Raw genomic sequence first — 25,984 nt, forward strand, 5'->3', positions numbered from 1 at the left:
TGTGCTATGAAACTCCTCTATGAGGGCTAACCGCAATTGTTTTGAAGGTATGTACATTTTGTTCTTAAAAAACAAAAGCTTCTTTATAAAACTAAAGTCAGTTTCCCCTTTGCTTAACATATTCTGAACCAACTGTTGTCCTTCGAAATCTGAGGTGTAATAATGGCGAAGGTGGTGGATCAACTCAGGGACAGCAGAAGTAAGAGCCATGAAGAGAGGTTCTTTGTTGGAAAACTTACGGCTCAAGGCGTCAGCAACAAGATTAGATCTGCCAGGTTTGTAAGAAATCTCAAAGTTAAACCCTTGTAGTTTAGAGGCCCGCTTTTGTTGTTCGGGCGTTTGTATGCGTTGCATTAAGAGATCTTTGAGGCTCTTTTGATCTGTGTAGATTTGAAACTTTTGCCCGATAAGGTATTGACGCCACTTTTTTACTGACTCTGTAACAGCATACATCTCTCGAACATAAACTGAGCTGGATTGCATACGAGGACACATCTTTTTACTGAAGAAAGCCAATGGGTGACCCCCTTGAGAGAGTACTGCGCCAATGGCTGCACCAGATGCGTCGGTCTCAATGATAAATGATTTTGTAAAGTCTGGCAGAGCCAGCACCGGCATGTCAGTCATTTTATGTTTCAGCTCTGTAAAGGCCAAAGAAGCCTCTGTACTCCATGAAAAAGTAGTAGATCGTAATAAATCGGTGAGAGGAGCGGCGAGAGTGGCGTAGTGATGTACAAAACGTCGGTAAAAGCCGGTGAGACCGAGAAAACCCCTCAATGCCGTGAGTGAACGTGGTACAGGCCAATCCAAAATTGCCTGTATCTTTTCTGGATCTGCAGCAACACTTCCTGCTGATATCACATGACCTAAGTAATGAACCTTATCAACTGCAAAAACACACTTAGAAAATTTTGCAACAAAAGAATTGGACTTTAAAGCATTAAAAATAATATCTAAATGAACCAAGTGGTCGCTTAGAGAGGAGCTGTAAATGAGAATGTCATAAAAAAAACTAAAACAAACTTGCGTAGATAGGGTCTTAAAAGTTCATTCATAGCTTATTGGAATGTAGATGGGGCGTTGGTTAACCCAAAGGGCATAACCAGAAATTCATAGTGTCCGTCAAATGTTCTAAATGTCGTTTTATGAGTGTCTTCTGTGGCAACTCGTATCTGATGATACCCTGAACGAAGATCTATCTTGGTAAATATTGTTGCATTTCCCAATTCATCCAATAGTTCATCGATTGTTGGAATAGGAAAACGATCCTTAATGGTGACTGTGTTTAAGGCACGGTAGTCCACACAAAATCGCCACGTGCCATCTTTCTTCTTGACAAGAAGAACAGGTGATGAGAATGGGTTGTTGCTGGGAATAATAAGGCCCTCTTTTAACATGTCCTGAATTAGGGAGGTCATAGCTTCTTTTTGGCAATGGGGATAACGGTACGGTTTAACATTAATAGGTGATGAGTTGGGTATTAGGGGAATTCGGTGATCAAAAGGTCTTGGAGGTGGAAGATTAAGGGAACCATGAAAAATTGTGGGGTATTTCTGAATAAGGTTGGTAATGTTATGGTCAATTTGGTGGGTATGTTCTTGGCTGAGTGGTTTGATTTTTGGGGAAGTCATGATAGAAGGTGGGTCAGGTGGTGTGGGATGGTTGGGTGTATCAGTATTGGGTGTGTCTGTTTGGACAAATGTCATGAGGTGGAATGATGCAATGGAGTTTGTGTGTATGAGCTGGCGGAGTTGGTGAAAAGTTGTTAAAGTAGGTAAGGTTTTTGGGTCGCCTATTAAGGTGATTGGGGAATCCTTGTGAGTGAAAGTGATGGATGGAATTGAAAAGTCGGCAGTGATTTGGCCTAAGCAGGGCCGGTCCTTTGAATTTGGGTGCCTTGGGCGAATCAAAAGAGTGGTGCCCCGAAAAAAATTAACAATAAATTCATAAGGATAAAAGAAATAATCAGATAAAAATACATTTTCATTTTACATTGGGCAAAAAGAATACAATTATGGATCTTTGAATCAATGCTTATACTACATCAAAACATAAACCACTATAAAGAGACTTCTTCTTCTTCTTGATCCGATATTTTTTCCTATAAAAAATATTGACCAAATCTTTAAAATTATTTAAATATCATCCTCTTAGCATTTTTTTTCAAAATATTAATAATTTGTTCATAATCAAGATTCTTCAAAAGATTATTTTTAATTAAAATCAACGCAAGACTATTTAATCTATCCTGTGACATAGTAAATCTTAAATAAGATTTTAATAATTTTAATTTAGAAAAACTTCTTTCAACAGATACAACACTAATAGGAATAGTCAATATTATTCTATAAGGTATGCATGTATTAGGAAAACAATTAAAAGTATACAAAGAACTCAATATCATATAGTTTGATTTTGATTCAATTGTTAAAACTTCTCTAATAACTTTCAATTCTTCAAACAAAATTTTACCATCAAGATCAAGAGAATCGTCATGTTTCACCATCATTGATCTAAGCCTTTTAATACTAAACAAGAATCAAAAAATATTTTCATATGTGCTATACTGCTCAAATCTTCTATCAAGTGAGCTAATTGTGTGATCTACAATATATAAGAAATGGTAATTTCGGAAAGACTCTTCAACAGACTCAGGATTCAATTGTGTGGGTTGAGATGGGTTTTCATCATAGCGTTGTTTTCTACGAATTTTACGTTTTACTAATTTTACGTTTTTGGTACAAGAATTTGCAATATCACAAAGTGTCAAGTTTAGGCTATGACAACCTCTAGGGGTAACATCTAATAATTTTCTCTTTACACCTTGATGTTCACCTTTCATGTTTGATCCATTATCTTATCCTTATCCTCTCACATTATTAATATCTATACCAAGAGTTTCTAATACATTTTGTAATTCTTCAAACAATCTTTGACTTGTTGTGTCATAGACTTTCAAAAATTCTACAAAAAACTCTTCAATTTTTAGTTGCTAAAATTATAGATATATTAATTGATTTTATTTTAGGGGAAATAATTGATTTTATTTTAGGGGAATTAATTAATTTTATTCTACTCTATATTTTATTTATGAGAAATTACATTCTTCTATTAATTTTGACTTTGTAGTGCTCTTATAATTTTGTTAGCCTATATTTTTCAAAAAACAATTCTAACAAGTATTTTTTTATTAGAAAATTTTCTTTTAATATATGTAGGGGTAAAAAAATATTTTTGGTGCCCCTAAAATTATGGGGCCCTGGGCTCCCGCCCCGCGAGCCCGTGCTCAGGGCCACCCCTGGGCCTAAGGTACGTAACCAGGCAATACCTAAAACAACGTCGGCGCCTTCAATAGGTAAGAGATAAAAGGGAAGAGTAAAATTCCTGTTTTGAAGGGTAAGTTGAACACTGTTGGAAATGCCTTCACATTGGAGGTGGGAACCATTTCCAACCATCACAGAAAATTGTGGGATAGGTTTGGTGGGTAGGTTAAGATGTTGGGCAATTCGCGGTTGAAGGATGTTGTGCGTACTCCCTGTGTCAACAAGAACCATAACGGGAAATCCACCAATATATCCTTGAAATTTAAGTGTTTGTGGAGAAAATTGGTCGGTTAAGGCTTGTGGAGACAATTGAAAATAAGTGTCATTGGAATCTGAGTCAGCAACAGCATCTTGCTGGGATTCATCAATGTATGTTGCATCCAAATATTCATCATCCGCTAAAAGTAGTAAAAATCTGCTTGTGCTGCATTTGTGCCCCACAACAAACTTTTCATCACAATTAAAGCAAAGGCCTTGTGCCCTACGTTCTTGCAATTGAGAGCTGGACAATTTTCTAATAGGTATTTTGCTGGGTTGGGAAGTGGGATTTGAATTTTGGGTGGGGGTAGAAGAATTAATGGGGGTGGTGGTAGGTTTATTGAGAAGAGGGTTACGGTTGAAGGAATTTGGGTAAGGTTTGGGGAATTTGGGCTTGGCATCGTGGAGCTTTGATTCTATAAGCTTAGCGAGCCCAATAGCTTGTGATATTGCTCTAGGATGATGGATTGCCATTTCATTACGGATTTCCTGTTTTAGGCCAGATATGAAACAATTCAGAACAGCATCATGTGGAAGCCCCACAACTTGATTACATAATTTTTCAAATTTGGATTGATAATCCATGACTGAAGCCTCCTGTTTGAGTTTAAAAAGTTCTGCCTGGTTATTATCAAAAGTTGATGGTCCGAACCTTAATTCCAGTTCTCTCACAAATGAATACCAATCAGTCAAGAGATTATTGTGGTGCATCCACTTAAACCAAGATAAGGCATCCCCTTTCATGTAAAAGGAAATTAATGATAATCTATTTTCTGGAGGAAAGTTGTAAAACCCAGAAAATTGATCCTCTTGAAATAGCCACTCCAAAGGGTTAGATCCGTCAAAAGCAGCAAGTTCTAGTTTGGGAGTTCGAAAAGGTGGTAAAGGGGGAATGTTAGGGTTGGGTGGAAAGGGAATTTGGGAAAATAATGGGACAGAATGTGTATTAGGTGGAATTGTATAAGATGAAGTTGGTGGGATGGAATAAGGAATAGGAGCAGAAGATGGTATGGGTGAGTGTAGGTACGAGGGTATGTAAGGGGAAGAGGGGGGTGAAAGGTGGTAGGCTGGGAATAGGGGTGTTACGAAGAGGAGGTTGGACTGGTTGTGTGGGTGTGCGTGACAAGGTTGAAGATTGATGGGCTGGGGATTTGTTGGAGGAAGATAAAATGTGGGTAAAGGGTGGGGAGCCAAACGAAATCGAAGATGTGTTATGTAGCATACCTGAGGAGCTTGCTCCCGATTGTGTAGCGGCAGATGAAGCAGCGGCAGCAGCTGGTTGTTTCTCTTTTAGAGTCGGTAGCTTGCTGAGTGCAGCCATGAGCTCTTCAAAGCGTGAATCTTCCAAGGATTTGTCACTATCCATTCTAGATTGTAGCTGTGCCATTTGTTGAGCCAAATCCGCCGAGATTTGTTGAAACCGTGTATCGATTTGTTCTTGAGTTTTGGAGAGAGCATTGTTGATTTGGACAGAGGAGATTTGGACAGCCTCCTCAATGATTTCCTTAGAGGATGGATTAGGGGGTTTTGGTGGAGCCATGGAGGAATGAGAAACACTAATGAAAGCACCAAATTGATAGACCTTAGACAAAGTAAAATGCAGAAAATTGAATTGCTTAGAAGACAAACGTAAAACAGCTTGAACATTAATTTTTTCTCCCTACAAACAGTAGCAGCACTACATATAAATACTAAGGGTTTCACTAATAATTGGGCCATGGGCCGCTACAAACAACATAGCTAAAACAGAGCTTTATTTATAGTGGATACCCCACTTAATGAGTGTAATAGTCTTTCAACCAAAGGGGCACTTTTCTGTCTCTAATATTTTTAATGGGCTGCGGTTCTGTTGGGCTAACATTCATCCCTTCACTATTTGTGCCTGATTGGAAGCTTTGTATGAGGTTACAATTTCCGCTAATGTTCTATTGGTATGAAATCATGTTTGGTGGAATACTTTGTTCTTGCTTGATTGATGGTTAATATGCTCTGAATTTTGTCAGTTTGAATGTCATAAGATGCATCCTTCTATTCATCCATCTTCTTGATTTTTCGGTAGGATTGTTGTTGTATACACTATGGCATTATTTTGGAAGTAGAGTTTTTATGATCTTGAAATCGTGACAGAGTGAGAGCCGAATGGATAGGAGAGTTGTTGTCTTTGTTTAGGTTGAAATGCAAGGTCATTAGAGCTGAGAATTGAAGAGAAATAGAACAAGAAGTCGTGAGTGAGGGACTGAGTATAAGGGGCGGCCATTTTCATGTTGGCTAGGGTTTATTTGGTTTGTGACATTGGGTTGTTTTTAGAGCCCAATTTGTTTTCGTATCTTGCACCCCCTATTACAGATCCATCAACCATATCTTTCATTTAGCCCTTGTTATTTAGATTCTTGGGCCTGCCAATCTCTTCAGGCCCAGCGCCCAGAATACTAATTGAACCCCAATGTACTGTTTTTTATTAGATCCATTTGATTGTTTTGTTTACTTTTTATTCCTTATATATATATATATATATATATATATATATATATATATATATATATATATATATATATATATCAAAAACATAAAAATATTAGAATTAGATTTAATTAGTCTTTTTTATATAAAAAAATACCCAAAAAATTTGTTAGAATTTAACTCGAATTTCTAGACTTTCTTTCGTCAATTTTAATTACTCCCTCCGGTCCCATTTATAAGAAAACATTCCCTTTTTAGATACATTGAATAAATAATGTATCTAGACAACATATTGTCCAGATACATTATTTATTCAATATATCTAAAAAGAGAATCTTTTCTTATAAATGGGACCGGAGGTAGTAATATTTTTGTCATTTATTTATCTATAGTTTATACACTGTTACTAACATTTTCTTATTTTTGTGAGGTACTATCTCGGGTCGTTGTGTTGCTATTGACATTCACGAATTCCCTCCTACTTTGTACATTTACCATTTTATCCTCGCATTTTTTGTCTTAAATAATGTAACTGCTCATGGATTGTAATAGTAATTAGGGCTTTATTTTCCGCACCTCCTATTATGTAACTTCCCCAAAGCCCTGTAATAGCGTAGGACATTTTACTTTCTACTTTTACTTTCTGCACCACTTAACTGTTTAGATGTATGATAAATAGGGTGTGTATGTCAAGATAAAATCAAACGCTAGCTAACCTTAATTCCAAGAGAAATAAAATAACTGGACTCAACATACTTGCACTCACTCACCTCTAGGGTACCCTCTCTTTGTTGCCTTTCGATATAATGGTCGTGTCCCTCGAATATAGAGGTACCCAATAGCAAAAGTCCCGACGATTAAAAATCATCACAAAGATCATAGTCCCTCGATGACCCTCGATGTTGCCTACGAATATATGATCTAGTCTCTCGAATGGTTGCCTACGAAACGATGATTGTCCCTTTGAATTTGCTAAAGGTACCTCTACTTGTTGCCTTCAACGACCTCCGATGACCCTTCGATTGTCCCGCACGCCCAATAAAAAGGAACTACCTACCCATAAATGGTATGGTTAGTCCTAGGAAATTTAAAAAGCATAGAAAAGACAAAGTATAGGGTAGTGCTCCTAGTTTGCTTGCTCAAAACAAAGAAATTGTTTTTCACACCTCTTTCAAAAACAAAGGCTACGCTTTTAAGCTAAAGTACTTTTCTCTTCAAAAGTCTCTTTTCCAAACAAACAATAAACAAACATGAGCTGAGCAAACTAAGAGCCCACGAAGAACTGTGGATGAAAAGGGTGCTTACACCTTCCCTTTTCATAACTTACCCCCCGAGCCCGTTTCTTCTAAAAAGGGTCTTTTCTGTTCTTTTTACCTTTCCTGAAATTGGACAAAATAAAAGTCGGTGGCGACGCTTGCTCACCGCAACACTGTTTGCTTGCGAAAATAAAAGTCAGTTTTCCCACCGTATTACAGTACTCTATCAAAAAGTATGTGTGCTAAGAAAGGGTTGAGGCAAGGTGACCCCATTTCACCACTTCTTTTTGTGGTAGTAATGGAGTACTTACATAGAAAACTCAAAGATCTCCATTCTGTCCCCAATTTTAAAGCCCACAATAAATGTAAGAAAGCTGGTATTGTGGAGGTGAGTTTTGCTGATGACCTCCTTTTATTCTCTAGAGGGGATAAGCAGTCTGTGCAGTTGATGATGCAGAAGTATGAGGAGTTCTCAAGAGCTACAGGTTTGGTTGTTAACCTTGCCAAATGCAAAGTGTATTGTGGTGGTATGAACAAGGAGCAGGAGGAAAGCATTGCTGAAATAATTGGGTTTAAGGTTGGATCCTTACCATTTAAGTATCTTGGGATCCCCTTGGAGAGCAAGAGATTATCCAATAACCAGTGTGCTTTGCTTGTAGAGAAAATTGGCAGGAAAATCAACCATTGGTCTGCTCAAATGCTTAGTTATGCAGGGCGTTTACACTGATCAATAGTGTGCTTTTTCAGTACATCCAACTACCGGTTACATTGTATTCCTATCCCAAAAGGTGTCATTCAAAAGCTGGAAAGTTTATGTAGAACTTATTTGTGGACAGGTAAAGACTTGAGCAGCAGAAGAGCTCTTATTGCTTGGAGTAAAATTTGTGAATCAAAAAAGCATGGAGGACTTAATGTGTTTGATCTGGAAAGATGGAATAACACTTGTTTAATGAAGCTACTCCGGAATCTTAATCAGAAGGTTGATAGCCTTTGGGTGAGATGGGTGCATAGCTACTACATTAAGAGTAGCAATGTGATGATTGTACCTGTTAAAGCTAGCTGCTCATGGATTCATCGTGCGATTCTTCACCAGAGACAGAAGGCACAAGAGCAGGATAATTGGAATAGGGCCATACAAGATAATAGGTTCTGCAAGGAGAAAGTTTATCTGGAGCTTGGCAATGTTTCGCAGCCAGTTTCATGGAGGAGAATTATGTATGGTAATGATGCTCGTCCTCGAGCCATTTTCACGACATGGATGGCGTGCCATGGAAGGTTGGCTACTAAGGAGCGTCTTGTCTGCTTTGGGATACTGAACAGTGCTGAGTGTGTGTTTTGTACAGGTGTGGAAGATATTCAGCATCTCCTTTTTTAGTGTGAAGAAATGAAGAGCATCTGGTGTGAAGTTCTGAATTGGATGCAAGTAGACCATATACCACAAAGTTGGGACAGAGAACTTGATTGGATAATACATAAATGTAAGAATAAAGGGTGGATTACTAGTATTCTTAAAACCGGTTTTGCTGAAACTATTTATAATTGTTGGTTATATAGAAATGACAAAGTGTATAGAAATGGTAATAGCAATACTAATAGGAAGAATGTATATAAGGATATCATTGATAGCATAGTTCATAGGATGTGGAGGAAACCTATACATAGAGGAAGACTTGCATCTCTTCTTGTGTAAGATGTATTGAGGTGGTGCTCTTTGAGCCTAGTTGGACCCTATGGGTCACTTTGTAATATCAACTATCAACTATCTATCCATTAAAAGAATATGCCTACAAACTATCAATAATGCCCTTTCACTTTAAATTTTTTACACTTACAAAAGGTTAAAATAGTAAAAACATAATGACTCAATTAATTCACCTTATTTTTCATTCAAATACTACCAAGTGTCAATGTCTTATTTGATACTTTTTCAACTTTTACCTTTTTTCCTCACTTGTCACTCTTTCACTTACTATTTCTCTTTCCTACACCTTTTAACATTCATTTAATTTTTCTCTTTCCTTTTTTATTTTTCTAAGCATAAATAAATTGAATGAATAGCAACACATAAAAATTTTCTCAACCGAAAACATAATTATTCTATACTTGTTAAAAAATATTTCAAATGTCAACATTTTTATTTTTCTCACGAGCCACTAAGAATAAAATATCAATTTTATTGTCTTTAATTGACAAAGAGAATTCTTATTTTAAAATGTTAAAATTTTTATTTTTCTCACGGACCACTATTAGCAAAATACACATTTTATTTTAACTAACAATTGTCTATATTTGAGACACAAATTTTTTATTTTTAAATGTAAATTTTTTTATTTTTCTCACAGGCCACTATCAACAAAAATATCTATTTCATTTTAATTAACAATTGTCTTTATTTGAGACATAAAGTTCTTATTTTTAAAATGTCAAAATTTTTTATTTTTCTTTTAGGTCACTATGAGCAAAATATCTATTTTATTTTAATTATCAATTATCTTTATTTGAGACACAAATTTTTATTTTCGAACTAGTCAGAGACCCGTGCTTCCGCACGGGTGATTTTTTTTCTGGTGTAATATTTTTGTAATGATATGAATAATATAAATAAAAGGAATTATAAGCATTATGCATAATTAAAAGGAATTGTTTTACTTGAATAGAGTTAGAGTTTTATTGATTGCTCTGTTATACTCCCAATTCTTTGAAAATCGAATATCCATAGGAATCGTTTTGAAATTTGAAAATAAATACTTTAGTTTTCAAATAAAAGTTATTATTGTTTAAAATAAAATAGGCATTGTATTGAAAGTGGCCCTTAAGATTAAACATTATTATCGTATTCATGTGCTAATTTTGTGTGTAATAAATGACCATATAAAAAGGGACATGTGAGTTGGAGAAAAAAATAAAATTTTAAGAAATGCAAATGTAAAATTTTAAATATAAATGAAAAATACGAAATAATTTACTTAATTGTAAATTTAACAATAATTATATAGAAAACAATGATCCACAAAAAAATGTTTAAGATAAGTTAAGAACACAATAGCAAAATTGGGTCAGGTAATTTAATAATTGACGGTCCAACAACAATTAAAAGAAAATGTTATAGATCACTATGGTTTAATTATAAATGAAAAATGATCATATAAATTCAATTATATTAAATAATCATATAAAAAAAATACTATATGATGGAGATAATAAAAATGAAATATTAACATTTAAAAATAAAAATTATCTCTCAATTAATAGTAATTATTGATTAAAATGAAATAGCTACTATGTTGATAATGACCCGTGAAATAAAAAAATAATTCGATGCGATATAAAATATATTTAAAAACAAATGTAAAATAAACAATAATCATGGAAATTTAATTGTATTAAATAATGATAAAAAATCGTGAGATGGAGAAAAAAATAAAAATAAAGATATTATCTCTTAAATAAAGACAATGATTGATTAAAATAAAATAGACATTATGTTGATAGTGACCCGTGAGATAATAAATAAATAAATAGAGAAACAAATTAAAATGAAAGTAAGAAAGTGTGAAAAAATGTGAGAGAAATTTGAAATTTTAATTAAGATAGAGAAAATGTGTAATGATCGATTAAAAAAAATTAAATATTGAGTTGATAGTGGCCTGTGAAATAATTAAATATTTTTGGGAATAATAATTAAATGATCGATTATTAATATTTTTTGCGATAATAGATAAATGTAGAAAAATTAAAATGAAAGTATGGAAAATGAAATGTGAAAGAAATTTGAAATTTTTAGTAAGATTAAAATTTAAAAATATATTATTAATATTTTTTTTGATAATAAATAAATTAAGAAAAATTTAAATGAAAGTAAGAAAGTGTGGGAAAATGAAATGTAAAAGAAATTTAAATATGACTTCCATCATCCATGGCTTACATGTGATGTCATCATTCATGCAATAAAGTTATAGGGACAATGTTATTTAATTCGGACCAATGAAAAGCTAACACTTGGGGCATTCATTCAATAAAGTTGAAAGAGTGAATACTTAATTTGTTAGTTACAAAAATGACCTTTTATTAATGCAAATAAATTTTGGTGAAAGGGTAATTTAGGCAATTTGGTCAATCTATTATTAATGAATAGATAGTAGAAGTAGATGTTAAAATTTTTATTTTTCTCGCGGACCACTATTAGCAAAATACACATTTTATTTTAACTAACAATTGTCTATATTTGAGACACAAAATTCTTATTTTTAAATGTAATTTTTTTTCTCACGGGCCACTAGCAACAAAAATATCTATTTTATTTTAATTAACAATTGTCTTTATTTGAGACATAAAATTCTTATTTTTAAAATGTCAATATTTTTTATTTTTCTCTTAGGTTACTATGAGCAAAATATCTATTTTATTTTAAGGGAAAAGCTAACATGTGCCCCAAGAGCACAAGTTAATGAGATATTTATAGAAAATTTTTTTTGAAACTTCTGCATTTAATGTATCGAAACTTTAAATATAACTTTATTGCATTTAATTATATTTAAATTTTTCTAATAAAATTTATATAATATCAAATAAATTTACCCGTGCAGACGCACGGGTATATTGCTAGTTTGTTTTTGAAAATATATATAATTTCATATTCTTCCCCAAAAAAAAATGTTTAAAAGAGAAAAATTCTTCCCTCTTTCTAAAATTAGGGTTCCTTTCTAGTTTGTTTTTGAAAATATATATAATTTCATATTTTTCCCAAAAAAAAATGTTTAAAAGAGAAAAATTCTTCCCTCTTTCTAAAATTAGGGTTCCCTTCTTTTGATAGGTATCAACTCCCCTCTTAAAGGGGCTCCTCGTTTGCAACCCCAAAATCACCTCCAACAATTGATGGGCCACAGTTGTATCTGAGTTGTATCTTTGTTGTGGGTTTATTTTAAGTTTGTGTTTTTGATGAAATATATCAAACAAGCTTGGATGAAGAAAATATAAACTGCACTAACACAATGTTTTTCTCTATGTCTGTAGTCTCTATCATCTGAAACTTTGATCCGGGGATAGCTAAGATGACCTATGACCCTATGATCCTAGAGAAGATGATTTTGTCCAACCTTTTTGATAATAAGGTAGATGATTCAATTGAATTTTTAATTTTCCAATTTTATTAAGATAATTATAACCTGTTGCTAGGTCTACAAATACAAAGTTTTTTAAATTGAAGGAAAAAAAACTATAACCCGTCCAATGTTTGTAAACAAAATTTAAAAGAAAATCACAATCGATAACAAATACCAGTCCAATAAAATGTTAGGTATATTAAGTTGAAAAACGAAATCATAAATAAAGTGAAGCCTCAGTACCACAGCCAAGAAATTTTACATCAAAGAGTATTAACTCAGACGGTAATTCCAATCGATTTCATCATCATCGGCTTCACTAACCACTCCAAAAACATATTAAATTATAATTAATTAAAAAATGTAATCGCACAAATCGGCTCAGCAAGATCATGTAATATAAGATCTGCAGATTCCTATCAAGATGCGAAAGAAATTGATTTTGGTCCAATCATAGCATCGAAGGTCACCGCTATCATATAGCTACCATCGACGTGGCATCGGACCGTAAAATAACAACAAAAATGAAGAAAAAAAATAGTTTCAGAGATGAACCCTCAGGAGACCCGTTTCAAATCTCACACACAGCGCCGCAAAGAATGAACTCGGCCGATAACAAATATCGGCGGATGAGAGCGTTCTCTGGAACGGTGCTGCTGTTTAGAGTGTCATACGGCACTTCCTATCAATTTTTGGGAGATCCTCCTCACTGGGGAATTTACACTAAACAATTAAATTGAAACCAAAGTAAATCATAAAAAATTATACAACGAGATGATAATTCGCAGAGCGGTTGCGGGCACGAGTGCTGGCGAATGAATGTACGTGACATGATTTTGAGATGCAACTTATAGGCGTGTTTACCGTTGTGGGCTATTAGGGTTAGGGATTTTGGGCTTGGGTCGTTCATAATCCTCCCTCAGTCCTTAAAATCTATACACATTAAAATATGTTTTTAGTCAATAAAATAATTTTCTTAATTGAATATTCTCTCTATGTAAAAAAATATAAATAATTTAAAAGTAAGTTAATATTTTTAATAGAAAATTAGTGTACCCAAAGTTTTAGAATTTTTTTCTTCAAAATATTCAAAAAATGTATCTTTTAAATATAAGATCTCCTAAACTTTTATTTTTTTAAAAATCTTTTAGTCCACTTTTTAAAATCTTTTATCTTCAAAAACTCTTTCTGCAACCAAAACAAATGACAGAGAATCTATAATCTAGAATTTTAATGGTGAGCGCTCAACAGGAATCAACTAACGATCCCAAAAACTTTCTATTAACTACTCAATTTATTCCAGCGGCAGATCTAGATGTTTTATGTGAATCCATTGTAGATTTTGATAACCTAAAGCTAAATGAGTTTGATCTCTTTGATGATATTGCTAAGAAAATGGGAAATGTTCTTCAACAAGCTAAAAAGTCCAGTTTACCCGGCTTTGGTAAAAGACTTTTAGTTACCTGCAGGTGCCACAGATTATGTTATCTCCTCTTTCGTTTTGAGTAAAAGCATTATCATCACTGAGAAATCTCTGACAAAACTTTCGTGCTTTGGTGGAACTAGAAAAAGATGCTTCGACATGTCTATCAAAAGTTCAAAAAGTTAGGAAGTGGCTGCTACCATCTTCAGGGAAGGTGTCGTCAATCCATCTTCTATTAAGCATCTACATCCAAGGCTAAGAATCTGGGCAAAGATTCTTCTGAGTTGCATTCATCACAGACCTTCTAGAAACTCTCCAAATTACATTAACTGGGATCAAAAGTTCATGTTGTACTATTTGGAGAAAGGGATAAAGATGAGTCTACCTTCTATTTTGTTCAAATACTTAAGGGGGTGATTAAGGATACTAGAGATGGAGTACCCAAACCCAGAAAATGGATTCCTCTGTGTAGAATCATTTCTGATGTTATGGTGGACAGTCAGTTGGTAAAGGAATTTACGAATATGAATATGTTTGAAGAGCTATACACTGAAGTTGGCAGGCTCCTCAATGGAAGAACTCTAAAGAATATGCAACTCGTGGTTGAACCAATAGAAATAAAGGATCTCGACAAAGATCCTATTTCTACCAGAAGTGTGCCTAAAGAAGACTATCTTTTGTTTTGTAATAGGTAACCTCTAATAGTTGTAATAGAATATGTCAAAAGTTGTGTGAAAGATGGTGTTAACCCTGGGATAGATTATGGAATTACATGTATGTATATACTTGTTGTGATGTTATGTTGTTGTGATTGATTGATGACATGATGATTGTGGAGTTTGTGTCGTGTTGATTGAGATGTTTGTATAATTGAGATAAGGATATGATTTGATGAATAAATGAATGATGATACCATTTTGACTAGTCGTGGTCATTGATTATTGTGAAGTTGAGCATCATACATTCATAGCATATCTGTAGGACGAAAGTCCAGTGATGTTTGCAGGACAATTGGTCCAATGATGGTCTCAATCCCATTGTGCGGATTAAGTGCGATATTGTGAAGTGCTCCAATTCAAAGCGGGAATCAATTCTATTGGCGGGGATCTTTAGAGAATAATGATTGAATCATCAGTGAAGTTTTGGTACCACATACATGAGTCTATTTGGTGTTGCATTTCGTTGTTGGTGATGTTGCATGATTGAGTGATGTTTTGGTTATCCGTGATGTAATTGACGATCTAGATGATGAGTGTGATTGAATACATGATGATGTTATGAACACGTGAAGATGTTGGAAATATATGATGATGTTGCAAATAGATGATGATGTGCAGGTGTGAGTAAGTATGTGGAGCATGAGGATATGATGTGTCGGTATATGAGTGGTTGTTGATTAATTGTATACCACTACTATATTTATTCCTTATGTCTTATATAATAATTTAGAAATACTCACCCTTTCTTTTTGAATGTTGCCTCCGCGTGGGTAACGTGCAGATAATCAGGAGTAGTTCACCGAAGTTAGAGAATAGCTTCGTGGAGTCCTTTTAATCGCTTGTTTAGAATAAAGGGAGTCTTGCTCTGATACGTAACATCGGGTTCGGGATCGTGTGTTTTGGAACTATATGTTCATTTTGGATTGTTTTTGTTGTGAAAACCGATACCAATAACAAAGTATAATAGGGAATTAGAGAGGATAAGAAGAACACAATAATTGGTTATAACTGCTATTCTTTCACTTTCTCTTAGAACAAGATTACAAGTTTACAAGAATAACAAATAACCTCTCTCACCCTAAATTAGGATTTGCAGCTTAGCAATGATGAGAGACTAGTATGCTATTTATAATAAAACCTAACATACTAACTAATGGGCTTTTTCAGCAAGGCCCATTACACAAGCCAACTTAATAAACAAGCTAACTTAACAAATTAGGGTTTAAACACTAAAACCTAATTTAACATGCTAACAACCCTAGCATCTTCGACACAAGCATGTGAACAACCTTCGACTTCATGCTTAACCCTGTCGAACCAAGAAGCTACCCTTCGGCCATACTAGAGTTCGATCCAAAATCTCACAAATCTCCACCTTGGATCTAACTCTACAACATCAAGGGAACAAACTAGCTTTCTTCATGCAGCTTTATCAACTGCATACAGTGGAAAAACTTGCAACTCGACAATGTCTTGGTGATCATATCAGCAGCATTGTCTTCAGTCGAAACCTTCAGCACTTGGACTTCTCCACGCTCGATTACTCCTCTGATGAAATGCAGCCTCACATCAATGTGCTTAGTTCGCTCATGATAGGCTGAATTCTTCGACAGGTGTATTGCACTTTGACTATCACATTTAACAGTGATACCTCGACCTTGAAGTTTCAGCTCCTTCGCAAAACCTTCAAGCCACAATGCTTCTTTCACAGCTTCAGTTAATGCAATGTACTCCGCTTCAGTGGTTGATAGAGCAACAACCTTCTGAAGTGTTGCTTTCCAACTAATTGCTGTGCCAAACATAGTGAAAACATATCCAGAAATAGATTTCCTGGAATCCATACAACCTGCATAATCAGAGTCGACATATCCTTCGATTACTGCTTTACCATCTTCACCCAAGGCTCCACCATAAATTAGGACTCTATTCAGAGACCCATTTATGTACCTTAAAATCCACTTCAATGCTTGCCAATGAGCCTTTCCAGGATTCGCCATGTACCTGCTTACAAGACTTACTGCGTATGCTATGTCGGGTCTAGTACAAACCATAGCATACATCAAAGAACCAACTATATTAGCATATGGGATGCTATTCATATAGGCTCTTTCCACATCAGTACTGGGACACTGATCAATACTCAGCTTGAATTGAGGGTTTGTTGGAGTCACAACTGGCTTCGAATTCGACATACCAAACTTTTCAAGAATCTTCCGTAGATATGCCTCTTGAGATAGGCATAACTTCGACTTCTTTCTATCTCTTCGAATGTCAATTCTAAGAATCCTGGAAGCAGCTCCCAGATCCTTCATATCGAACTCCTTATTGAGTTCAGCCTTCACCCTCATCACATCTTTGACACTGTTGCTTGCTATGAGAATATCATCCACATAAAGCAACAAAATAACAAATGAATTACCAGGTCGAAATCTGAAGTAAACACAGTGGTCGAACTGACTTCTAATGAAACTTATGCGTGCCATGAACTTGTCGAATCTCCTATTCCACTGTCGAGGAGATTGTTTCAGCCCATACAAGGATCTCTTTAACTTACACACATAATCATCCTTCCCCTTTTCGACATACCCTTCAGGTTGCCTCATCAGGATCGTTTCATCTAGATCACCATACAAGAACGCAGTCTTCACATCCATCTGTTCCAGTTCAAGATCGAACTGTGCCACCATGGCAAGCAACATTCGAATGGACCTATGCTTCACAACAGGAGAAAACACATCATTGAAGTCGACACCTTCTTTCTGAGTGAAACCCCTTGCAACTAACCTTGCCTTGTATCTTTTCGACGTCACTCCTTCAATTCCTTCCTTAACTTTGAAAATCCATTTACAGCTGACTAACCTTGCCCCAACAGGTTTCTTGATCAGTTCCCAAGTATGATTATCATGAAGAGATTTCATCTCATCATCCATGGCCTTCAGCCATTCAGTCTTATTTCGACTCCTCATAACTTCCTTATAGTCTCTAGGTTCTTCGTCTAGAACCTCACTTGCAGAGATTAAGGCATAAGCTATAAGATCTGCATATCCAAGTCTCTGAGGTGGCTTGATGACTCTTCTCGACCTATCTCTCGACAATAGGTAGTCATCGTCAGTTTCCTCAACTTCAGCATCTTCTGCTTCTTCTTCGACTTCATCTGGGATATGCAATTCAGCATCAACATGCTCCACCTCAACAGGAATCTCTACCTGTTCCAGCTCTTCGTCAGATGTTTCTGTACTTCGACCAACATCATTAGTTTTCTTAAAAGCCATTTCAGCTTCATTGAAAACTACATCTCGACTGGTGATACACCTCCTGTGACCTGGCTCTAGGCACCATAGCCTATAAGCTTTGACTCCTTCAGGGTATCCCATGAACATGCATTTCAGAGCTCTAGGTTCGACCTTGTCTTGCCTAATGTGAGCATAGGCTACGCAGCCAAATACTCTCAGTTTGTCGAGATCTGGTGGATGTCCCGACCAAACTTCTTCAGGTGTCTTCATATCTAACGCTGTCGAAGGACATCTGTTTATAAGATATGTTGCTGTCGCAACAGCCTCAGCCCAGAACACCTTCTTTAACCCCGCACTAGTCAACATACATCTAACTCTCTCCAAAATAGTTCGATTAAACCTTTCAGCCAAACCATTTTGTTGTGGAGTACCTGCAGTAGTTCTATGCCTTGCAATACCAGAGGTAGCACAAAAACTGTCGAATGCCTCATTGCAAAATTCAAGGCCATTGTCGGTTCTCAACCTCTTGACCTTTCTGCCAGTCTGATTTTCAACCAGAGTCTTCCAACTTTTGAAATTCTCAAACGTTTCATCCTTAGTCTTCTGGATGAATACCCATAATTTTCTGGAATAATCATCTACTATGGATAGGAAATACCTTGCCCCAGAATGTGATGCACACCTTGCAGGCCCCCAAAGATCAGCATGGATGTAATCAAGGGATCCATGTGTTCTTGATTTGCCTTTGTTGAACTTCACTCTGCAAGATTTTCCAAGTACACAGGGTTCACAAAACTTCAGCTTTTCGACTTTGTCTCCACCAAGCAGATTTTGTTTCCCTAATTCGACCAGACCCCTTTCACTGACATGGCCCAATCTCATGTGCCAGATTTCAGTTTTCGACAAAGGTTTCGTGGATGCAACATTTGTCGAACCACTTACAACTTCAGCCTCAAGGGTATACAAGCCTTGTTTCTTCACGCCTCTCAAGACTTCCTTCGAACCCTTCATGACTCTTAGGATACTTTTCTCTCCTTGGAAAACATATCCTTTCTTGTCGAATTCACCAAGAGAAAGCAGATTTCTCTTCAAATCAGGAACATACCTGACTTCAGTCAACAACCTTATTGACTCATCATGGAGCTTGAATCTAACAGATCCAATACCTGCAATCTTGCAAGCCTTGTTGTTTCCCAGCAATACTGATCCACCATCTTGATCACATAATTCCTCGAACAAGTCTTTGTTTGGAGTCATGTGCCAAGTGCAACCTGAATCCATAATCCACTCTCTCTTAGAGTCACTGCTTGAAACCACAAGAACATCAGATGATTCGAAATCATCTTGAACAATGGCAGCGTTGCCATTATCCTTACCTCCATGATATTTCAGGCGTTCAGGGCACACCTTTCTTGTGTGACCCTCCTTTTTACAATGGTAGCATCGAATGCCAGATGCTTCGCCACTGTAAGACTTCGACTGGCTTTTGCCTTTCTTCTTGTCGAACTTACCATCCTTTCGTAAGAGTTTTCCTTTAACGGCCAAACCTTCGCCAACAGTCGAAGGTTTATGCTCCTTTCGTTCATTCAAGTCCTTAGAGTACAAGGCTGATTGAACTTCTTCAAACGTCAGGGACTCCCTTCCATACAAGAGAGTTTCTTTGAAGTGAGCATGTGATCTAGGCAAAGAACACAATAGTAACAGCGCTTGATCTTCATCATCGATCTTCACATCAATATTTTCAAGATCAAGAATCAGCTTGTTGAACATATCCAACTGCTCAGCCAATACTTTGTCTTCAATCATCTTGAATGAATACAAAGCTTGCTTCAGGTAGAGTCGATTTACCAGCGATTTGGTCATATACAAACTTTCAAGTTTCACCCATAACCCTGATGTCGTCGTCTCCTTTGATACCTGTCGGAGAACCTTATCACCAAGGCTCAACAAAATTGCGCTGTGTGCTTTCTCGATCATAGTTGTCTTCTCCGCTGCCGTTAATGCAGCATTCATGGCTGCCTCTCCCTTCAACGCTTCCAAACAACCCTGCTGAACCAGTAGGGCTTTCATCTTCAAGCGCCACAGACCGAAATCATTCACTCCGGTGAATTTTTCAATCTCATACTTTGTTGACGGCATCTTCTCCACGCTCACCGCACCAATTTGTTGTGAAAACCGATACCAATAACAAAGTATAATAGGGAATTAGAGAGGATAAGAAGAACACAATAATTGGTTATAACTGCTATTCTTTCACTTTCTCTTAGAACAAGATTACAAGTTTACAAGAATAACAAATAACCTCTCTCACCCTAAATTAGGATTTGCAGCTTAGCAATGATGAGAGACTAGTATGCTATTTATAATAAAACCTAACATACTAACTAATGGGATTTTTCAGCAAGGCCCATTACACAAGCCAACTTAATAAACAAGCTAACTTAACAAATTAGGGTTTAAACACTAAAACCTAATTTAACATGCTAACAACCCTAGCATCTTCGACACAAGCATGTGAACAACCTTCGACTTCATGCTTAACCCTGTCGAACCAAGAAGCTACCCTTCGGCCATACTAGAGTTCGATCCAAAATCTCACAGTTTTTAACATGATGAAGTACTTTTATATATTATGATGTTTGGTTTAAGAAACATGAACGGTGGAGTCATGAATCATGTTTTCTGGAGTTTTTAATGATGTTTTTAAACTATGATTTCCGTTGCGAGTAAAGTGATGATATCAATGTTGTGTTTAAGAAGAAATTGAATTCTAAACCTTTGAGAACCCGTGTTACGGAGCAAGACTTACTATTGAGAAGTTTATATGAAGGTGACGTCCTCGTGTGTATGTTTTAAAATGATTTAATTCGTATTATATTGTGAATATTCTTTACGGGTTAGAAGGGTGTTACATTCTTCACCATCATTCTCACCTTCAATATTCTCTCTGAATTCTCTCACTTTCTCCATCCATCACATTCATCTTCAACCTTCCACAAGCCTTTCATTCTCCACACTTCTTTCATCTTCGACCCACTCTTCTCTCTCTATCAGAACAACCAACCTTCTCCACTCTTCAATCCCTCTCTGCAACACCATTAATCACCATCTCAGAATCCCCAATCAATCTATTCCTAATCTTTCAACACCCTCTCAGCATATAACAACCACAACACGATAAAATTTCAGACTAATGTAGAAAAAACTCAAAAGAAGAAGGGGAAAGCAATTGAAGAGAAATTTAGAAGACGAAAGGCAAGAAGCGTTAACTGAAGCTGGATCATATTTTTGTCCGGGTTTCTTCTTCACTCCAGGCTCAAGAAGCACTAGACTGTCTCCGATCAATTAGTCTCCTAATCCCCGATTTTCTTGATTACTCTTGCATGTTTTCCTTTTTATGTCTTCATACTCCTTCTGTTAGTAGGTTTGCGTGAATATCTAGAGAGATATTGTTTTAGAGTTCGTAAATCGGTCTCAATCAAGGGTTTTTTGGGGTTTTCAAGAAATTAAGTGGTGGTGTTGTGTAGAGATGAGAGAGGGGGCAAAAGCCTTATGTTTTTTTTTTTATTTTGACTGCCACTGCCACAAGAGGCAATTTCTGGCGCGGTGGCTCTCTCGCCAGATATCGTTGGAGAATGGAGAGAGTGGAAACAAGGAAGAAAGAGTTGAGGGAAAGAGCTTAAGCATCACAACTAAAACCCTAATTCAACCAAACAACGTCGTTTCCTTTTTAAAATTAATTCTTTTTTTATGCTTTTTTGTATCATAAAATCAATAAGTGAAAATAAGATGAGAGGTGGGTTTGTTTTTTGTTCCGGCTTGATTGTTGAGCCTCACCTCCTACAAAGGCCCAATACCACCATATTTGGGACATACTAAAGCTGCAGCAACAAAAAAAGCCACCCTGGGCCTTACAGCATGGGCTCTATCGCCTTTGCTCTGTTGTACCTCTGTTTCCACCTTACACCCATTACCTGGCCCATTCATACACCTTTTTGGCTGAATCAAAGAAACTTCTTTGGGCCTGTTTACCTAGGTTCATATGCTAAGGGGTGTGTGAGACCTTTTTTGTCCATACCCCAGCTCCATCTCTACATCCCCTTTTTTTCATTTTATTTTCTTTTTAATTCTTTTTTTCATCAATTATTTGTGCGTTTTTGGCATGATTTTTTTGGTTATTTCTCTACATGATAAAAGTGATAAAAATAGCTAGAATTTTATTTATTTTAATTTTATTTGATTGTTGTGGTTGTTTTTCACATGTTCCCTTAGGAAATTCCATGAAACAATTAATTTCCTTTTGATCATTTTGTGTTGAATTAGAACTTTAGGACTAATCCAAGCATGCTAACAATTAGGTAGAAATTCCCCTTCAAAAGCCCTAAAACTTTAGGTATATTGTTGCATGATAGCAATAAGACAAATTCTCATTTTTCTTCTTATTTTCTTTTATTCAATTAAAACAAAAACCTTTCTTAATCAAATTTTAAAACACATAAAAATGGAATTCGTATACATGCGCCATGAGCCTTAAGTACATATGGAGTACTTTGAATCCGAGGCGTTTGACTCGATCATTCAAAGTCTCTCATGTCATAGACTTTAGTATTGTGCGTGTCTCGAACCCTTTCAAAATTATAGGAGAAGTACTAATGTATCTCTTGCCTAAGGGAACCACTTGAGGTATTCTCCTGTCAAAAAGACCAACAAATCCAAATCACTTTGCCTCTTGGCTTTTCTCTTTAACCTTTTCATAAAGGGCATGTTATTTCCATTGTACTGCATCGAAGGTCGTGCCTAATGCTAGAGTGCGAACGTTAATGCTACCCATTAAAAAACACACAACTAACAAAAACTGTTGAGAAGAACTACAAAACTCTGATTTCTCTATTGCACATTAGGGATACATAGGCACATGGTTCAGGAAATCTTCGCGAGCTGAATAATATAAAATCTTTTTTTCCCTTTATAATACACAATATACATTCCCTTAGCAAGTAAGCATTAGATATACACACCCTTTAATTAGAAACAAAAGGAGTGGATCCTGTAGAGTACTACGGACGTGAGGGGTGCTAATATCTTCCCCTTGCGTAACCGACTTTTGTACCTTCTCTTGGTTGTGATACCATATTTTCCATTCCTTTAGGGTTTTCTCGATGTTTCCCCTTCCCTTTGAAATAAATAAAGTTCAATGGCGACTCTGTGTTTTTTCGCTGCAGCGACACCATATATATATAAAGAGGTCTTGGATATTTGGAAATGTATAGATATGAAGTGTGAAAAGTAAAAAAAACCAGTGTGGAGCAAAAGTGAGGAAAGAAAGAAGAAAGTAAAACGAAAAAACAAGAAATATCTTTGAGAGAGAAAACCTTCTTCACTACACTTTGAACATTTTATTGTATATTTTTTAAGTGTAAAAGTCAGTAATTCATTGTGTATATCAACTTTTTAGAAGCATATTTATAAACATAAATCCTTATTGCAATTCAGATTTAATTTCCTCGAGGGGCTATGGTATAGTTAGGATCCTTGAGAAGTCTTTGATAGTTTGTCATTGAGTTTGTAATCAAAGTTTTGATTAGTGAATTAAGTCCTTATTGAGAAGGCGAAATCACTTTGGTGGGTGAACTGGAGGTAGCTTTGTTAACGGTGAACCAGGATAAAATACTTGTGTCTTTTATCCTTGTTATATTCTTGTTATATGTGTTCTTGCGTTGCGAAAAAGTTTTGATATAGAAACTCAATTCAAACCCCACTTTCTTGTTTTTATTTGCACCTTCATGGAGAACCAACTAAAGGATAGTAAGGCAAAGTGTTTTCATTTTAAAATTCGTTAATTACTATAATGTATATTTCGTAGTATAAATTTTATTTAGATTGAAGGGTAATTTTGATAGTTCATTGGTATTTTATATTCTTAAGTAGTTAGTTGATAATGTAATTATGTTAATTTAGTGGAAAATATAGTAACACAACTAATTTTTCTATTGTGTTTATGGAAAACCTAAGTTTAGAACTCTAAATCATTTTTTTTTAAAGATTGATGAGTCCATATGCATAGTATCTTTTCCTTCAAGCTCTCGCCACGGCCCCCACCACCTAAGATACATATGAAACACAAGTTTAATGGTCGTTGGTAGCTTATAAATAATAGGTGATAATAACTTATTGAAAAACACACCCAAATTGTGAAATATCCGAAGTCTAAGCTCTTAATTTCTCAAGGAAATATCGCCAAAGTCAAACGATAATGAAGACAATGTTCAAAGAGAAGGATGATATGAAGATTAAATTTGAAGCGGTGCACTCAAAGGTTCGAGACCTCACAGTCTCTAAGAAGAACCCGAGGGAGTCCCTTGAAGATGCCTTTTGCTCTAAAAATAAAATGGAAGGGAAGTTGTCTGCACTCAAGGACGAGTTAATGGACATCTCTGAGGTATATTTTGAACGGGTTAAGGAGCAAGTAGCCTTCCTCCATCTTGAGATGGACCTGAGCCAAATGAATCTCTTCAAAATAGTTTGTGATGGCCATTTGGTGGAGGAAGAAGATATTTCCCCCTCTGAGAAGCATCTTTTGATGAGGGCGCCTAGATTGAACTTAAGGGTGACAAGGCAGCGGTGGAAAAAACTCCCCAAGAGGATTCAACTTGCCATGAGAGTGTTCTTGAGGAACGAAGGGTTCCATAGGAGGGCTAATGAGCTGAAGATATTTTTGTTTCTCTTTGGCCCTTTGTGGCTTATTTTTGTAATCATGCTCTTAAAGGCTTATGTGACTATTCCCTGAGGGGTTTTTCTATATTGATTGGCAATGCTCTAGGGATTTTTGTGTAATGATTAACTGCACCCTTAAGGGCTTCTTATTCTCTTTAACACACTAGGGTTTTACTTAATTACGGATTTTCATGCCTTTTATTATTTCTCTTGTGTCTCAAAATATTTTGAACATGTTTCATGCCATTGTAGGATTAAGTGGGGAAACAAAGATCCATGCATGAGGACCTAACATAAGAAATTTTCTATATGGACGACAAGGATTCCTTCATGAGGGTCTATTACAAGTGTTTGCCTCTATGGGAAGCAAGAACTCCTTCACGAGGATTCCTTAAAATCATGATACTTAAGGATCCGCATAAGTTCATACATATACTTAATAATCAACATCAGTTAATTATTAATTTTTCATTCATCTTATAATCTTCTTCATTCAAAATCCTAAAGGCACACAAGTTTCTTAAAATTTAAAACTAACAAAGAACAAAGGAAACTTTAGCTTTACGTATGACAAGTATGGAAACAAAATTTATCTTGCCTTGAAATCTTGAAACTTAAGAAAATGCAAGAGTTGATACTTAATTATCAACTTTTGTCCTATTAGGCCATTTCAACTATAAAGGCCAATATTCTCCAAATCCCATAATTAACATGTTCTTATCATGCTCAAAGGACCTATTTGCCTAGCTACAAACCAATCCCAAGACAAATTTTTTGAAAGCAAGATAATGTCTTCCACACCTTTACGTCCTCCTTTGAACAAGATGTCGTTCCTCATGAGCCAACTAGACCACATTATTGACATAAAAAAAGAAGCTTGAATCTCTTAAATTTTTTCCTCTTTCATTCGAGACTTGAAACTAAGAAAGTGATCCTCCAGAGATTCTGCATTTTGATTCGGAGCCAAACCAAGCCACCTAAAAATTAATCTCCACACCGTGAATGAAATGGGACAACAGAGAAAGAGGTGAGGATGAGATTCCTCAAAACCCTAACACAGTGGACACACAAGATCGTGTTGACCCGAAAGCACCCCACGCTTAACTAACTCATCTCTTGTTTGTAGTTTGTTAAGAATCATTCCCCAAGCGAATACCATAATCTTGCTAGATAAATTTGATTTTCAAATCACTTTAAAAGCCTTTGTCTTGTTCTCCATAACAGAACCACCATTTGCACATGTCATTGGAATAAAATTACAACCATTTTTTACAGAAAAACCGTGTGCATCTCGCTACCAAATAAATTGGTCTGCAACCTCTAGAATTGGAGAAAAATCAATAATAACTGTTTCTTTAACTCAGTACCTACATTATCATCGTTAGAACAAGCATGGAAATCAATATTCCACCTCTAATGACAAAATAGCAAGGAAAAAATGCCACAACAAATTAAGCTTATTATTACCGAATTCGATTCCTGGTGGAAACAATGTT

The 25,984-nt window shown here is 35.8% G+C and overlaps 1 protein-coding gene and 3 non-coding genes across 4 annotated transcripts; 1 reads left to right on the plus strand and 3 right to left on the minus strand.

Annotated features, from left to right (window-relative positions):
* The first annotated feature begins 7,532 nt into the window (after positions 1 to 7,532).
* LOC131620133 (uncharacterized) lies at positions 7,533 to 8,672 on the plus strand. The gene is made up of 2 exons (XM_058891150.1): positions 7,533 to 8,013; positions 8,134 to 8,672. Exons 1-2 carry the CDS (start codon positions 7,533 to 7,535, stop codon positions 8,670 to 8,672), a joined length of 1,020 nt encoding a protein of 339 aa, XP_058747133.1.
* A 3,955-nt stretch (positions 8,673 to 12,627) lies between these two features.
* Positions 12,628 to 12,716, minus strand: LOC131621195 (small nucleolar RNA snoR77Y). The gene has a single exon (XR_009289521.1). It is a non-coding gene; the product is annotated as a small nucleolar RNA snoR77Y (small nucleolar RNA).
* A 42-nt stretch (positions 12,717 to 12,758) lies between these two features.
* LOC131621203 (small nucleolar RNA snoR2/U65) lies at positions 12,759 to 12,906 on the minus strand. The gene has a single exon (XR_009289528.1). It is a non-coding gene; the product is annotated as a small nucleolar RNA snoR2/U65 (small nucleolar RNA).
* A 139-nt stretch (positions 12,907 to 13,045) lies between these two features.
* Positions 13,046 to 13,114, minus strand: LOC131621204 (small nucleolar RNA U49). The gene has a single exon (XR_009289529.1). It is a non-coding gene; the product is annotated as a small nucleolar RNA U49 (small nucleolar RNA).
* Between the last annotated feature and the right edge of the window lie 12,870 nt (positions 13,115 to 25,984).

This window comes from Vicia villosa, linkage group LG7, assembly GCF_029867415.1.
Source record: "Vicia villosa cultivar HV-30 ecotype Madison, WI linkage group LG7, Vvil1.0, whole genome shotgun sequence".
NCBI lineage: Eukaryota > Viridiplantae > Streptophyta > Magnoliopsida > Fabales > Fabaceae > Vicia > Vicia villosa.